General features: G+C 42.0%; 1 protein-coding gene and 13 non-coding genes across 14 annotated transcripts in view; 2 read left to right on the top strand and 12 right to left on the bottom strand.

The window, feature by feature from the left end:
* eogt (EGF domain-specific O-linked N-acetylglucosamine (GlcNAc) transferase) overlaps positions 1 to 15902 on the top strand; it is a gene marked incomplete at its 3' end in the record, with an annotated part of 164772 nt that overhangs the window by 8687 nt on the left and 140183 nt on the right. The window contains exons 8-12 of the mRNA XM_084463428.1: positions 3827 to 3933; positions 4182 to 4285; positions 4539 to 4631; positions 4857 to 4928; positions 5808 to 5928. Of these exons, the coding sequence (XP_084319554.1) occupies positions 3827 to 3933; positions 4182 to 4285; positions 4539 to 4631; positions 4857 to 4928; positions 5808 to 5928 (497 nt within the window). The remainder of the gene's footprint in view (positions 1 to 3826; positions 3934 to 4181; positions 4286 to 4538; positions 4632 to 4856; positions 4929 to 5807; positions 5929 to 15902) is intronic.
* On the bottom strand, positions 1057 to 1128 carry AC3HAE_009487 (transfer RNA glutamic acid (anticodon CUC)). Its single transcript has one exon. It is a non-coding gene; the product is annotated as a tRNA-Glu (tRNA).
* Positions 2585 to 2657, top strand: AC3HAE_009724 (transfer RNA arginine (anticodon ACG)). Its single transcript has one exon. It is a non-coding gene; the product is annotated as a tRNA-Arg (tRNA).
* AC3HAE_009485 (transfer RNA glutamic acid (anticodon CUC)) lies at positions 7608 to 7679 on the bottom strand. The gene has a single exon. It is a non-coding gene; the product is annotated as a tRNA-Glu (tRNA).
* On the bottom strand, positions 7891 to 7962 carry AC3HAE_009484 (transfer RNA glutamic acid (anticodon CUC)). The gene has a single exon. It is a non-coding gene; the product is annotated as a tRNA-Glu (tRNA).
* Positions 8736 to 8807, bottom strand: AC3HAE_009483 (transfer RNA glutamic acid (anticodon CUC)). Its single transcript has one exon. It is a non-coding gene; the product is annotated as a tRNA-Glu (tRNA).
* AC3HAE_009482 (transfer RNA glutamic acid (anticodon CUC)) lies at positions 9015 to 9086 on the bottom strand. Its single transcript has one exon. It is a non-coding gene; the product is annotated as a tRNA-Glu (tRNA).
* AC3HAE_009481 (transfer RNA glutamic acid (anticodon CUC)) lies at positions 11236 to 11307 on the bottom strand. Its single transcript has one exon. It is a non-coding gene; the product is annotated as a tRNA-Glu (tRNA).
* On the bottom strand, positions 12356 to 12427 carry AC3HAE_009480 (transfer RNA glutamic acid (anticodon CUC)). The gene has a single exon. It is a non-coding gene; the product is annotated as a tRNA-Glu (tRNA).
* Positions 13196 to 13267, bottom strand: AC3HAE_009479 (transfer RNA glutamic acid (anticodon CUC)). The gene has a single exon. It is a non-coding gene; the product is annotated as a tRNA-Glu (tRNA).
* Positions 13475 to 13546, bottom strand: AC3HAE_009478 (transfer RNA glutamic acid (anticodon CUC)). Its single transcript has one exon. It is a non-coding gene; the product is annotated as a tRNA-Glu (tRNA).
* On the bottom strand, positions 14038 to 14109 carry AC3HAE_009476 (transfer RNA glutamic acid (anticodon CUC)). Its single transcript has one exon. It is a non-coding gene; the product is annotated as a tRNA-Glu (tRNA).
* AC3HAE_009474 (transfer RNA glutamic acid (anticodon CUC)) lies at positions 14321 to 14392 on the bottom strand. Its single transcript has one exon. It is a non-coding gene; the product is annotated as a tRNA-Glu (tRNA).
* On the bottom strand, positions 15441 to 15512 carry AC3HAE_009473 (transfer RNA glutamic acid (anticodon CUC)). Its single transcript has one exon. It is a non-coding gene; the product is annotated as a tRNA-Glu (tRNA).

The following is a 15902-nucleotide window of genomic DNA, read 5'->3' as shown; positions in this document are numbered from 1 at the left end:
TGCAGAGTTATACATTCAACTTGACAGATAAAGACTGAATTAATCTATGTTTTAATATGGGATCATGAACACTAAAAAGTGTATAATGACATTGACATACTATTAGTTGACGCTTGTATATACTAGTTGAAGCTTGTAGAATAACAATAGTTAACTATTTATGTCTTTCAGAGGTTTTTCTAGGACTGGTCTGATGGACTGATGGACTGATGGAGGACTGGTCATTCATTAGTCTGCATAACTAACCTGCAGCAATTTTGTGTTTGTATGTGTGTTTTTCACTGAATTAATTTGGAAGATCAAGTTGATCACTCGACTATATTCAAGTCAGGTCAAAATCATTTTCTGGGAGAAATTTGTGATAATTTTCGAATAACTTATATTTAAGTCAATCTGAATTTGCTGAGACAAGCTCCACTACATGATTTTGGGATTTGTTGGTTGATGTAAATAATCTGTTTCAATTGCAATTCTCACTTTAGACTTCACTTAACATTAGCTGTTCAAGTTAGGTTTGTATAAGAGGGATATATGGAAGGCCAGTTTGGATAAGGACACGTAACGTTGAGTTCCCTGACCAGGAATCGAACCCGGGCCGCGGTGGTGAGAGCGCAGAAACCTAACCATTAGACGACCAGGGACCTGAGTGAATATGGTCAATGCACTCTTTTTTTAGAATGTGTGACGTGCTGACAGCTGGCGAAGAAGGCATAATGTGTGATGTAATACTGTCCAAGTTAACTGAGCTAGGATACTCCACCCTCAATCTGTACAATTCAGGAATAAAGTGGATCATGCATGTTAGAAATTCAAAAAATGTTCAAAAAAGTGAATTTGCTGAGACTTTGGTCTTCAGGTACTTAGTTATTCTGGTTAAAGTCATGTACAGTCAAGATATGTTTATGTACTGTCAAGAGATGTATAGGTTAACATCTCTTAACTTCTGACTGTTAGTTTTTAGTGTGTTACCTAAGATTTACACAAGAATTGAAATTAAATTTTGTATAAATCTCTCAGAATAGTAAACCATTATGTAGGAAGTTGCAAAAATACTCATTCCCTGACCGGGAATCGAACCCGGGCCGCGGCGGTGAGAGCGCCGAATCCTAACCACTAGACCACCAGGGAGCTGTTCAAGGTGCTGTAGAGAGCTGGAAACATGTGACTTAGAATAGGTGGGATGTAGGACTCTTGGTTCTTAATTAGTCTGCATAACTGAATCATGAATCATTCCTGAAGAGGAAGCCAATGTTTGCATTGGAATCGGTCTTCAAATGGCACTCTTTGCCTCTCTCAGTGCAACACACATTTGAAACTTTTTATCATACAATGTTGTGGTGTTGCCAAATAGGTCAGTTCATATCATCACCTCTTTTGTATGTTAATTCTGAACAATTGCTTTGCAATGACTTAGTACAATGACTACAAAGGAAACTTGCATAGCAACAGCCAAAGAGAAAAAACAAGTGGTGTTAATAGACATAAAATGTTTTCTTGCCTTAAAGAGAGAAAGTGTAATTTTGTAATTTTATTTACCAGATAGTCTTGACTCTCAAAAACAATAAAACCTATTTGTCAAAACACTTTCTGGAAACCAAAAATGAATGGAACCCAGAGATTTAAAGTATGTTGTGTCCCATTGTCATTTACTTCATTCTAAATACTAGTACAGTAGTACAGTCTCTGTTCAAAACGTGCTTGTTCGGAACAGGCCGTCTGCTTGGCCTCCCGTATTGTTGCTTGCAGCTTTCTCCAGAGCTACTGAGTCATAGAACTTCCTGGTGGGCACTGCACTACCTTTACCAGCAATACACCCGTCCACTGTGAAGACAATTGACTGAGCGGTTATCGATGGGAACTGCGGGACATACAGACATACAGAGACTCCAAGTACAGTGGACTGCTGAGCTGCAGAGCCCGGAAGCCCCACCCCCCGCTGCTGCACAGAGGCACGCTTGTTTTTGGTTTTGTTAAAAGTTTATTAATAGCGTGCCTTGTGTCCAAATATGTAGACAATGGACTTCCTCGGGTCCCCGGCAATACACGGCCCAAGTGTGAAGTAGATCAGATGAACAGATGTCGAGATATGTGAATGACATACATACAAACACACACACAGAGGCCATTCATTTTATTGATTGATACTTAACAACGTTATTTAGCTATATTAGTGTTATAAGTCAGTATATGACAAAGTTACACAATTTGAGTTACATTGGAGAGTGGTGCGGTCAGAAGTTGATATTGTAAACATACACAATTTGATTTGTGTGACGCTGGTTGCTTGTTTTGTTCAGAGTTTATTACTATTGAACGTGTCGTGTGTCAAAATAAGTCGACACTGCACTTCCTGGGGTCTCCAGCAATACACACGCCAAGTGGAAAGCAGACCAGATGTACTGTTCTAGAGATATTCAAGGGACATACTGAGATTCCTTGATTTATAGGTAGATGAGCTAGTTTTATTTTTCACCAGTCACTTTTCTGCTCTGATGGGGGGAGGGGCAGGAGTCCTCGTGGGCCCCCACCTGCTGGGAGGGCCTGACATGCACTGACAGCCCCATTGTATGGAAGGTTTTATAGGGGGCCAGTGGCGCAATGGATAACGCGTCTGACTACGGATCAGAAGATTCCAGGTTCGACTCCTGGCTGGCTCGTCAGTGCTTTTCCCTCCCTAATTTTGAGTTGATAGTGTAGTTCTGGCCTTGTAGTAGCATTACCATGTGTAAAAGGGGAAATAGTTTTCCATAGAATACACAAATACAATGCTGACGCGGAATCCTGTTGAAAGTTTTTCAGACTCTCATGTGAAAGTCAACACACATTTAAGTCTACTTAAATATAATATATAGCAAGCCTGATTAGAAAGGGTAATGAATGTTGAGCTGAAGTGCACCGTCGGGAAGTTATTCTCTTTCAAAACCAAATGGCTCATTGAGGTAGGTCAGATTTCTTTTTGAATGGTCTTGGTCTAAAAACATGATATTGGACGTTTGGAAGTTTCACACTATTATATGGCTGATCAAGTTTTTTTCCTAATATCATGTGGTATTTGGGGAAATGTGTGTGAAACTTGTCCAATGTGTTAACAAGACTGATCTGAGGTAAATTGGCTCTCAATGAGCGTTTGAGATTAGGAAGCAAAAACATTGAACATCAAACTTGAGTTCATAGTTTAGTTTAGTTTAGTTTATTTATTTCGATCACATATATACACAACATTGCATACATGCCATAAGTTAAAAACACAAAAAACAAAACAATAAAACAAAAACAAAGTTGATGTCTTAATTTATACATTGACATTACATAAAGGTACTGACCGAAAAGGTGTAGGTTGAAGCGCTTGCTTATTGCACATACCCTTTTTACATTATATATATATTATTATTATTATTATTATTATTTTTTGGTCCCTCAGGATCTTATAATCATTTTTTATGAAAGTATTATTATTTTTAGTTTTTTACTACTACTAATTACTATGATTATTATTATTACTGTTGTAATTAATTACTTATAATTATTAGTTCATCATCTGGGATAACATTTTGTGGTTTCATCCGTCTGAAACGACCCAAATCTCTTATACGAATCAATCACATTATACAGAATTTTAATCTCAAACCAAATTGGCACCAAAATTGTGTGTGTTGTGGTCGCATCGACTCAAGTCCAGCGGTTCATCAGTTAAACCCACACCTTCAAGTGGGTAGCCCGACTATAATCTAAATGTCGAGCCGGTCCAGTATCATCCATCTCTTGTCTGTACAGTTTATAGCAAAACGTAACTAATCTCTGTCTCTATATGATCCCTATCCTAAAGGTATGCAGAGCTGCAGACGTACACAGAGCTGGACCTCCAGCCCATAGACGATGGGCTCTGTGACCTGGTCATTGAAAAACCCACTGTGTTCATGAAGCTGGACGCTGGTACACACCTCCTGATCTCTGGGGTTTAGTTCTGATACTGGGGCATATTGCATAACATATTCAAACACACAACCTTACGGTGTAGCTTTTGGATTTGAAATCAAACTGGAAGCACGGTGCCTTTTTATACATGGGTGTACATTATACTGTACTTCTCCTTTATTTTTGTACATTTATGTACGCTCAATGTGTAAAGTGCTCACATCCAGTTGCATGTGGAAACCCATTATGTCTCTTTGTTCTTGTAGGAGTGAACATGTACCACCACTTTTGTGACTTTGTCAACCTGTACGTCTCCCAGCACATCAACAACTCCTTTAGCCGAGACATCAACCTCCTCATGTGGGACACGGTGGGTCCCTCACACTCTCCCCTGGGACTCAGGCTTTGTTAAAGATGGCTGATGAATAAACTGCATCAGGATGGCTGTTGAATAAACTGCATCAGGCCAGCTCTGATGCAGAGGAAATGGCAGTTACAGGCCACTTACTCAGAACGTGGTTGCTTTGTGACTGAGATGCACGACCGAGGGGGGTGGTGTATACATATTTTGACTTCTTGGTATAACTTTCGATATTTATTGTCTATTGAACAATGCTTTTCAGAGTTTTCATGCGTATGGAGATCTGTTTCCGGAAACATGGAAAGCCTTCTCTGACTATGACATCATCCATCTGAAGACCTATGATTCAAAACGGGTAAGGACACATCTGGTTGAGTTCTTTGACAGTATTTCAGTGATTCAGAGCTAGTGGTCACGTTTACAAGGACTTATGCTTAAGCTTATGCTTATTGTTATTGTAACACTTCAATATGATGTATTACATTGACTACCAATGGGTAATCTTTGCACAGTTTACTTCCTATTCATAACACACACACAAACAATTGCTAATCATCCTGTTCCCTATTCCTACTGGTAGGTGTGCTTCAAAGACGCCATCTTTTCGCTCCTCCCCAGGATGAGATATGGTCTGTTTTACAATACTCCTTTGGTAAGTTATCAGAGAGAGAGAGAGACAGAGAGAGACAGACAGACAGAAATGACTTGCATTTATACATTTATATAGATACATGGTATGTTGTCATTTATCACATTTGCTTTGAACCCAGTAACCCAGGATTTGTGTTACTTCTATATCAAACATATAATTGACTACACTGCTTTCTTCCCTGTTTCCGACCGTTGTTTTGTTTGGCCATAAACAGGCAATTTTGGGGGCAACTATTTATCCAATGTTTTTAAAACCTCTGACTGCTGGTCATGTCATTTAAATGTTAATTCCAAGGTGTTTTGTGTAAAGCTGACATCATCTAAATGTGTGAAGGCCTGGGGCTCCCGCCTTGAGCTGTGAAATATTGATCGCTAGGGTTTATAGTAGATGCTCATTATTGCTGCCTCTGGTTGTGTCATGTTTATAGTCCTGCATGTATTCATAGCAGTGGCACTAGGGGGAAGTAATACACGTCTGGGATTTGAATCGGTGAACATGGGGCCGTACAGTGGCGCTGCAGACTCCGCTGTCATGCCCTCACTGTATTAGGTGTTCCCCAGGATTCCTACTGACAGCCCTGTTGCTCTGATGACAAACCCAGTCTCACTGTGGGAGGCAGAGCCCGACATCCACGAGTACATATGTGATGTATATTTAATGAGGTAAAGGACATATTATGTATGTCCTTTACATTATCAAGCTCACCATCCGCAATTAAGCCACTCCCCCATTCACGCCAACATCCTGACCAGATTCGGTCTCTGAAAACATTTGTTTGTGCATGCGTGTCGAGCTTACAATGTAACGTGTTACAGTTTGACTCTCAATCCATGCATCTGTCTATAAATGAATGTAAAGAGGCTTGTGCTTGTGTTCCAGATCTCTGAGTGTCACACAGAGGGGATGTTGAGGGCCTTCTCCCAGCATGTTCTCCATCGCCTTCACATTCCCCAGGACGGGCCAAAGGTAGGGAGGAGCTCTTTCTGCGAAGGGGAAGGCGGTAAGGGTGAAAAGCAATACTATATATATATCTGACACAGTCCATTCCAATCTTTTCTACGGATGCTACTCCTGAATATTTTAACTTCCATCATGAGAAATTGCACATTTAAATATAAAATATTGTTTTAGTTTTTTTTGTTTTAAGCTTGGATATGGCAATCGTTTTATCTGGGCTTTTATTATAAACAAACATGAGTAGGTAATCCTTGACACGGCACCAGTCGCGAGAGGGTGAAATCAGGGGTTTTAAGACAGGGTGTTTGGGCCATGAATAGCGCAGTATGTGTCTGAATTTACGTTGTACCTACAGTAGTTATTTCTGTTCTGAGTGGGGACATGGAACCTGCTCACACAAAGTTAATCGTTATTATCTGTCTTTTGCTATCTGGGTTGTTTCTGGATTAAAGCTGTCCGGGATGGATGAGTGGTATAAATAAAACGTAGCCTGACCGGGTATTGAAGCCAGTCCGCATAGGTGAAAGTGCCAAATCCCAATGCCTAGACCAACTGGGAGCTGTATGCTAACTGAACCATTTCAGTAAATGTTCCCTTGTTGTACAAGTTCTGAGTTAGTTAGTTAGTGTGTTCTAGATGGGGGGATTATAGAATAGTTTTCGATCAGTCCAAACCAAGTCATGTTTATTAGATTATTTTGGAATAAGAGTGAATTGGAATAAGAGTGAAGAGTGAGTTAATTACGTTACAAAAGACATGATTCAATTGATTCATTATGTTAATACAATGAAACAACGTTATTGTTTCTGTTACAATTGTGAATCGAATAGTCAGTATAGTATAGTATAGTATAGTCAGTATAGATCACATTTTTGACTTCCTCTATTATTACGAGAGGACGCGCTCAATCCTAACCACTAGATCACCAGAGATCTGTATGGTAATTGAACATTAGGACGTAGTCTTGAGTCAATGTTTGACAATGGTGGGGTCATTAATTGGTCAGTGCAGCTTACAGGCAGCTCACTTGGGGTTTCTTGGTCAATTTGGATAATGAACCGTAAAACTGACTACAGATTTCGTAATCAGGTCAAATCTATTTGCTGATTAAACATGCTCCAATGATTGTGGATAACCATCGTATTTAGGGTCAGCTGTTTCTGTTGAGATATTTGTTTGCACTCCAGTCATTGTGTGCTTATAAATATTAACTACCTGTTAAAGCAAGTTTCGACATAGATGGGTTTTAACTGACCGGGAATCGAACCTGGGCTGTGGTCGTGAAAGAGCTAAATCCTAGCTACGATAACACTACTTTTTTTCATTATTCACCTTCCCGTTGAACGTCCCCTAACAGCGCTGAGGTCGTCTGTAGCTTCGCCTCCGTGGAGGTTCTACTTCTACTGTTGTGTTGTTTTTCTGTGTGATATGTGTGTCCTCGCCATCTAGCTGTGGCAGAGTGTTCTCCGCAGACTGATAGGGGGGCTCGAGGGTCATCATGACCCTCTTGAATATGTGGTGTGTTCGTTAGGTTTGGACCCAGATATATTATATATTATATTATATACCCGTATATTCCTTCATAATTGTGAGATTTTGCAGTAAATGTTAAGCATGGAAGTCTACTTTTCTTCGTTATTCACCTTCCCAATGAATACTTTGACATTGGTTATCAACAGTGGGTTGTATTGGATTTGGTTGGACATCACCAATAAAGGTGAGTTCCCTAACCGGGAATCGAACCCGGGCCGCGGCGGTGAGAGCGCCGAATCCTAACCACTAGACCACCAGGGAGCTGTAGTGATTATTAACCATGTGACTTGGAACAGGCGGGTTCTTTAAAAGATACATCACGTATATTCCTGCATAATTGTGACATTTTGCAGTAAATGTTAAGCATGGAAGTCTACTTTTGTTCGTTATTCACCTTCCCAATGAATACTTTGACATTGGTTATCAACAGTGGATGCATTGGATTTGCTTGGACATCACCAATAAAGTTGAGTTCCCTAACCGGGAATCGAACCCGGGCCGCGGCGGTGAGAGCGCCGAATCCTAACCACTAGACCACCAGGGAGCTGTAGTCATTATTAACCATGTGACTTGGACCAGGCGGGTTCTTTAAAAGATACACTCCATATATTCCTTCATAATTGTGACATTTTGCAGTAAATGTTAAGCATGGAAGTCTACTTTCGTTCGTTATTCACCTTCCCAATGAATACTTTGACATTGGTTATCAACAGTGGATGCATTGGATTTGCTTGGACATCACCAAGAAAGGTGAGTTCCCTAACTAGGAATCGAACCCGGGCCGTGGCGGTGAGAGCGCCGAATCCTAACCACTAGACCACCAGGGAGCTGCATTAAATATTAACCATGTGACTTGGACCAGGCGGGATCTTTAAAAGATACATTCCATATATTCCTTCATAATTGTGACATTTTGCAGTAAATGTTAAGCATGGAAGTCTACTTTTACTCATTATTCACCTTCCCAATGAATACTTTGACATTGATTATCAACAGTGGGTTGAATTGGATTGGACATCACCAATAATGGTGAGTTCCCTAACCGGGAATCGAACCCGGGCTGCGGCGGTGAGAGCGCCGAATCCTAACCACTAGACCACGAGGGAGCTGTAGTCATTATTAACCATGTGACTTGGACCAGGCGGGTTCTTTAAAAGATACACTCAATATATTCCTTCATAATTGTGACATTTTGCAGTAAATGTTAAGCATGGAAGTCTACTTTTGTTCGTTATTCACCTTCCCAATGAATACTTTGACATTGGTTATCAACAGTGGATGCATTGGATTTGCTTGGACATCACCAATAAAGGTGAGTTCCCTAACCGGGAATCGAACCCGGGCCGCGGCGGTGAGAGCGCCGAATCCTAACCACTAGACCACCAGGGAGCTGTAGTCATTATTAACCATGTGACTTGGACCAGGCGGGATCTTTAAAAGATACATTCCATATATTCCTTCATAATTGTGACATTTTGCAGTAAATGTTAAGCATGGAAGTCTACTTTTGTTCGTTTTTCACCTTCCCAATGAATACTTTGACATTGGTTATCAACAGTGGGTTGAATTGGATTGGACATCACCAATAATGGTGAGTTCCCTAACCGGGAATCGAACCCGGGCCGCGGCGGTGAGAGCGCCGAATCCTAACCACTAGACCACCAGGGAGCTGTAGTCATTATTAACCATGTGACTTGGACCAGGCGGGTTCTTTAAAAGATACACTCAATATATTCCTTCATAATTGTGACATTTTGCAGTAAATGTTAAGCATGGAAGTCTACTTTTCTTCGTTATTCACCTTCCCAATGAATACTTTGACATTGGTTATCAACAGTGGGTTGAATTGGATTAGACATCACCAATAATGGTGAGTTCCCTAACCGGGAATCGAACCCGGGCCGCGGCGGTGAGAGCGCCGAATCCTAACCACTAGACCACCAGCGAGCTGTAGTGATTATTAACCATGTGACTTGGAACAGGCGGGTTCTTTAAAAGATACATCATGTATATTCCTTCATAATTGTGACATTTTGCAGTAAATATTAAGCATGGAAGTCTACTTTTGCTCGTTATTCACCTTCCCAATGAATACTTTGACTATCAACAGTGGGTTGAATTGGATTGGACATCACCAATTATGCTGAGTTCCCTAACCGGGAATTGAACCCGGGCCGACGGCGGTGAGAGCGCCGAATCCTAACCACTAGACCACCAGGGAGCTGCATTAAATATTAACCATGTGACTTGGACCAGGCGGGATCTTTAAAAGATACATTCCATATATTCCTTCATAATTGTGACATTTTGCAGTAAATGTTAAGCATGGAAGTCTACTTTTGCTCGTTATTCACCTTCCCAATGAATACTTTGACATTGATTATCAACAGTGGGTTGAATTGGATTGGACATCACCAATAATGGTGAGTTCCCTAACCGAGAATCGAACCCGGGCCGCGGCGGTGAGAGCGCCGAATCCTAACCACTAGACCACCAGGGAGCTGTAGTCATTATTAACCATGTGACTTGGACCAGGCGGGTTCTTTAAAAGATACACTCAATATATTCCTTCATAATTGTGACATTTTGCAGTAAATGTTAAGCATGGAAGTCTACTTTTCTTCGTTATTCACCTTCCCAATGAATACTTTGACATTGGTTATCAACAGTGGGTTGAATTGGATTGGACATCACCAATAATGGTGAGTTCCCTAACCGTGAATCGAACCCGGGCCGCGGCGGTGAGAGCGCCGAATCCTAACCACTAGACCACCAGGGAGCTGTAGTGATTATTAACCATGTGACTTGGAACAGGCGGGTTCTTTAAAAGATACATCATGTATATTCCTTCATAATTGTGACATTTTGCAGTAAATATTAAGCATGGAAGTCTACTTTTGCTCGTTATTCACCTTCCCAATGAATACTTTGACTATCAACAGTGGGTTGAATTGGATTGGACATCACCAATAATGCTGAGTTCCCTAACCGGGAATTGTACCCGGGCCGCGGCGGTGAGAGCGCCGAATCCTAACCACTAGACCACCAGGGAGCTGCATTAAATATTAACCATGTGACTTGGACCAGGCGGGATCTTTAAAAGATACATTCCATATATTCCTTCATAATTGTGACATTTTGCAGTAAATGTTAAGCATGGAAGTCTACTTTTGCTCGTTATTCACCTTCCCAATGAATACTTTGACTATCAACAGTGGGTTGAATTGGATTGGACATCACCAATAATGCTGAGTTCCCTAACCGGGAATTGAACCCGGGCCGACGGCGGTGAGAGCGCCGAATCCTAACCACTAGACCACCAGGGAGCTGCATTAAATATTAACCATGTGACTTGGACCAGGCGGGATCTTTAAAAGATACATTCCATATATTCCTTCATAATTGTGACATTTTGCAGTAAATGTTAAGCATGGAAGTCTACTTTTGCTCGTTATTCACCTTCCCAATGAATACTTTGACATTGATTATCAACAGTGGGTTGAATTGGATTGGACATCACCAATAATGGTGAGTTCCCTAACCGGGAATCGAACCCGGGCCGCGACGGTGAGAGCGCCGAATCCTAACCACTAGACCACCAGGGAGCCGCAGTCATTATTAACCATGTGACTTGGACCAGGCGGGTTCTTTAAAAGATACACTCCATATATTCCTTCATAATTGTGACATTTTGCAGTAAATGTTAAGCATGGAAGTCTACTTTTCTTCGTTATTCACCTTCCCAATGAATACTTTGACATTGGTTATCAACAGTGGGTTGTATTGGATTTGGTTGGACATCACCAATAAAGGTGAGTTCCCTAACCGGGAATCGAACCCGGGCCGCGGCGGTGAGAGCGCCGAATCCTAACCACTAGACCACCAGGGAGCTGTAGTGATTATTAACCATGTGACTTGGAACAGGCGGGTTCTTTAAAAGATACATCACGTATATTCCTGCATAATTGTGACATTTTGCAGTAAATGTTAAGCATGGAAGTCTACTTTTGTTCGTTATTCACCTTCCCAATGAATACTTTGACATTGGTTATCAACAGTGGATGCATTGGATTTGCTTGGACATCACCAATAAAGGTGAGTTCCCTAACCGGGAATCGAACCCGGGCCGCGGCGGTGAGAGCGCCGAAACCTAACCACTAGACCACCAGGGAGCTGTAGTCATTATTAACCATGTGACTTGGACCAGGCGGGTTCTTTAAAAGATACACTCCATATATTCCTTCATAATTGTGACATTTTGCAGTAAATGTTAAGCATGGAAGTCTACTTTTGCTCGTTATTCACCTTCCCAATGAATACTTTGACTATCAACAGTGGGTTGAATTGGATTGGACATCACCAATAATGCTGAGTTCCCTAACCGGGAATTGAACCCGGGCCGACGGCGGTGAGAGCGCCGAATCCTAACCACTAGACCACCAGGGAGCTGCATTAAATATTAACCATGTGACTTGGACCAGGCGGGATCTTTAAAAGATACATTCCATATATTCCTTCATAATTGTGACATTTTGCAGTAAATGTTAAGCATGGAAGTCTACTTTTGCTCGTTATTCACCTTCCCAATGAATACTTTGACATTGATTATCAACAGTGGGTTGAATTGGATTGGACATCACCAATAATGGTGAGTTCCCTAACCGGGAATCGAACCCGGGCCGCGACGGTGAGAGCGCCGAATCCTAACCACTAGACCACCAGGGAGCCGCAGTCATTATTAACCATGTGACTTGGACCAGGCGGGTTCTTTAAAAGATACACTCCATATATTCCTTCATAATTGTGACATTTTGCAGTAAATGTTAAGCATGGAAGTCTACTTTTCTTCGTTATTCACCTTCCCAATGAATACTTTGACATTGGTTATCAACAGTGGGTTGTATTGGATTTGGTTGGACATCACCAATAAAGGTGAGTTCCCTAACCGGGAATCGAACCCGGGCCGCGGCGGTGAGAGCGCCGAATCCTAACCACTAGACCACCAGGGAGCTGTAGTGATTATTAACCATGTGACTTGGAACAGGCGGGTTCTTTAAAAGATACATCACGTATATTCCTGCATAATTGTGACATTTTGCAGTAAATGTTAAGCATGGAAGTCTACTTTTGTTCGTTATTCACCTTCCCAATGAATACTTTGACATTGGTTATCAACAGTGGATGCATTGGATTTGCTTGGACATCACCAATAAAGGTGAGTTCCCTAACCGGGAATCGAACCCGGGCCGCGGCGGTGAGAGCGCCGAAACCTAACCACTAGACCACCAGGGAGCTGTAGTCATTATTAACCATGTGACTTGGACCAGGCCGGTTCTTTAAAAGACACACTCCATATATTCCTTCATAATTGTGACATTTTGCAGTAAATGTTAAGCATGGAAGTCTACTTTTGTTCGTTATTCACCTTCCCAATGAATACTTTGACATTGGTTATCAACAGTGGATGCATTGGATTTGCTTGGACATCACCAAGAAAGGTGAGTTCCCTAACTGGGAATCGAACCCGGGCCGCGGCGGTGAGCGCGCCGAATCCTAACCACTAGACCACCAGGGAGCTGCATTAAATATTAACCATGTGACTTGGACCAGGCGGGATCTTTAAAAGATACATTCCATATATTCCTTCATAATTGTGACATTTTGCAGTAAATGTTAAGCATGGAAGTCTACTTTTGCTCGTTATTCACCTTCCCAATGAATACTTTGACATTGATTATCAACAGTGGGTTGAATTGGATATCACCAATAATGGTGAGTTCCCTAACCGGGAATCGAACCCGGGCCGCGGCGGTGAGAGCGCCGAATCCTAACCACTAGACCACCAGGGAGCTGTAGTAAATATTAACCATGAGACTTGGACCAGGCGGGATCTTTAAAAGATACATTCCATATATTCCTTCATAATTGTGACATTTTGCAGTAAATGTTAAGCATGGAAGTCTACTTTTGTTCGTTTTTCACCTTCCCATTGAATACTTTGACATTGGTTATCAACAGTGGGTTGAATTGGATTGGACATCACCAATAATGGTGAGTTCCCTAACCGGGAATCGAACCCGGGCCGCGGCGGTGAGAGCGCCGAATCCTAACCACTAGACCACCAGGGAGCTGTAGTCATTATTAACCATGTGACTTGGACCAGGCGGGTTCTTTAAAAGATACACTCAATATATTCCTTCATAATTGTGACATTTTGCAGTAAATGTTAAGCATGGAAGTCTACTTTTCTTCGTTATTCACCTTCCCAATGAATACTTTGACATTGGTTATCAACAGTGGGTTGAATTGGATTGGACATCACCAATAATGGTGAGTTCCCTAACCGGGAATCGAACCCGGGCCGCGGCGGTGAGAGCGCCGAGTCCTAACCACTACACCACCAGGGAGCTGCAGATATTGTTAACCATGTGACTTGGACCAGGCGGGTTCTTTAAAAGATACACTCCATATATTCCTTCATAATTGTGACATTTTGCGGTAAATGTTAAGCATGGAAGTCTACTTTTCTTCGTTATTCACCTTCCCAATGAATACTTTGACATTGGTTATCAACAGTGGGTTGTATTGGATTTGGTTGGACATCACCAATAAAGGTGTGTTCCCTAACCGGGAATCGAACCCGGGCCGCGGCGGTGAGAGCGCCGAATCCTAACCACTAGACCACCAGGGAGCTGTAGTGATTGTTAACCATGTGACTTGGAACAGGCGGGTTCTTTAAAAGATACATCACGTATATTCCTGCATAATTGTGACATTTTGCAGTAAATGTTAAGCATGGAAGTCTACTTTTGTTCGTTATTCACCTTCCCAATGAATACTTTGACATTGGTTATCAACAGTGGATGCATTGGATTTGCTTGGACATCACCAATAAAGGTGAGTTCCCTAACCGGGAATCGAACCCGGGCCGCGGCGGTGAGAGCGCCGAATCCTAACCACTAGACCACCAGGGAGCTGTAGTCATTATTAACCATGTGACTTGGACCAGGCGGGTTCTTTAAAAGATACACTCCATATATTCCTTCATAATTGTGACATTTTGCAGTAAATGTTAAGCATGGAAGCCTACTTTTGTTCGTTATTCACCTTCCCAATGAATACTTTGACATTGGTTATCAACAGTGGATGCATTGGATTTGCTTGGACATCACCAAGAAAGGTGAGTTCCCTAACTGGGAATCGAACCCGGGCCGCGGCGGTGAGAGCGCCGAATCCTAACCACTAGACCACCAGGGAGCTGCATTAAATATTAACCATGTGACTTGGACCAGGCGGGATCTTTAAAAGATACATTCCATATATTCCTTCATAATTGTGACATTTTGCAGTAAATGTTAAGCATGGAAGTCTACTTTTACTCGTTATTCACCTTCCCAATGAATACTTTGACATTGATTATCAACAGTGGGTTGAATTGGATATCACCAATAATGGTGAGTTCCCTAACCGGGAATCAAACCCGGGCCGCGGCGGTGAGAGCGCCGAATCCTAACCACTAGACCACCAGGGAGCTGTAGTCATTATTAACCATGTGACTTGGACCAGGCGGGTTCTTTAAAAGATACACTCAATATATTCCTTCATAATTGTGACATTTTGCAGTAAATGTTAAGCATGGAAGTCTACTTTTGTTCGTTATTCACCTTCCCAATGAATACTTTGACATTGGTTATCAACAGTGGGTTGAATTGGATTGGACATCACCAATAATGGTGAGTTCCCTAACCGGGAATCGAACCCGGGCCGCGGCGGTGAGAGCGCAGAGTCCTAACCACTACACCACCAGGGAGCTGCAGACATTGTTAACCATGTGACTTGGACCAGGCGGGTTCTTTAAAAGATACACTCCATATATTCCTTCATAATTGTGACATTTTGCAGTAAATGTTAAGCATGGAAGTCTACTTTTCTTCGTTATTCACCTTCCCAATGAATACTTTGACATTGGTTACCAACAGTGGGTTGTATTGGATTTGGTTGGACATCACCAATAAAGGTGAGTTCCCTAACCGGGAATCGAACCCGGGCCGCGGCGGTGAGAGCGCCGAATCCTAACCACTAGACCACCAGGGAGCTGTAGTGATTATTAACCATGTGACTTGGAACAGGCGGGTTCTTTAAAAGATACATCACGTATATTCCTGCATAATTGTGACATTTTGCAGTAAATGTTAAGCATGGAAGTCTACTTTTGTTCGTTATTCACCTTCCCAATGAATACTTTGACATTGGTTATCAACAGTGGATGCATTGGATTTGCTTGGACATCACCAATAAAGGTGAGTTCCCTAACCGGGAATCGAACCCGGGCCGCGGCGGTGAGAGCGCCGAATCCTAACCACTAGACCACCAGCGAGCTGTAGTCATTATTAACCATGTGACTTCGACCAGGCGGGTTCTTTAAAAGATACACTCCATATATTCCTTCATAATTGTGACATTTTGCAGTAAATGTTAAGCATG

This window comes from Micromesistius poutassou (genome assembly GCF_964030765.1).
Source record: "Micromesistius poutassou genome assembly, chromosome: 2".
Taxonomy (NCBI): domain Eukaryota; kingdom Metazoa; phylum Chordata; class Actinopteri; order Gadiformes; family Gadidae; genus Micromesistius; species Micromesistius poutassou.
Note: the sequence above shows the minus strand (reverse complement) of the source record. Positions and strands in the feature narration are given on the sequence as shown.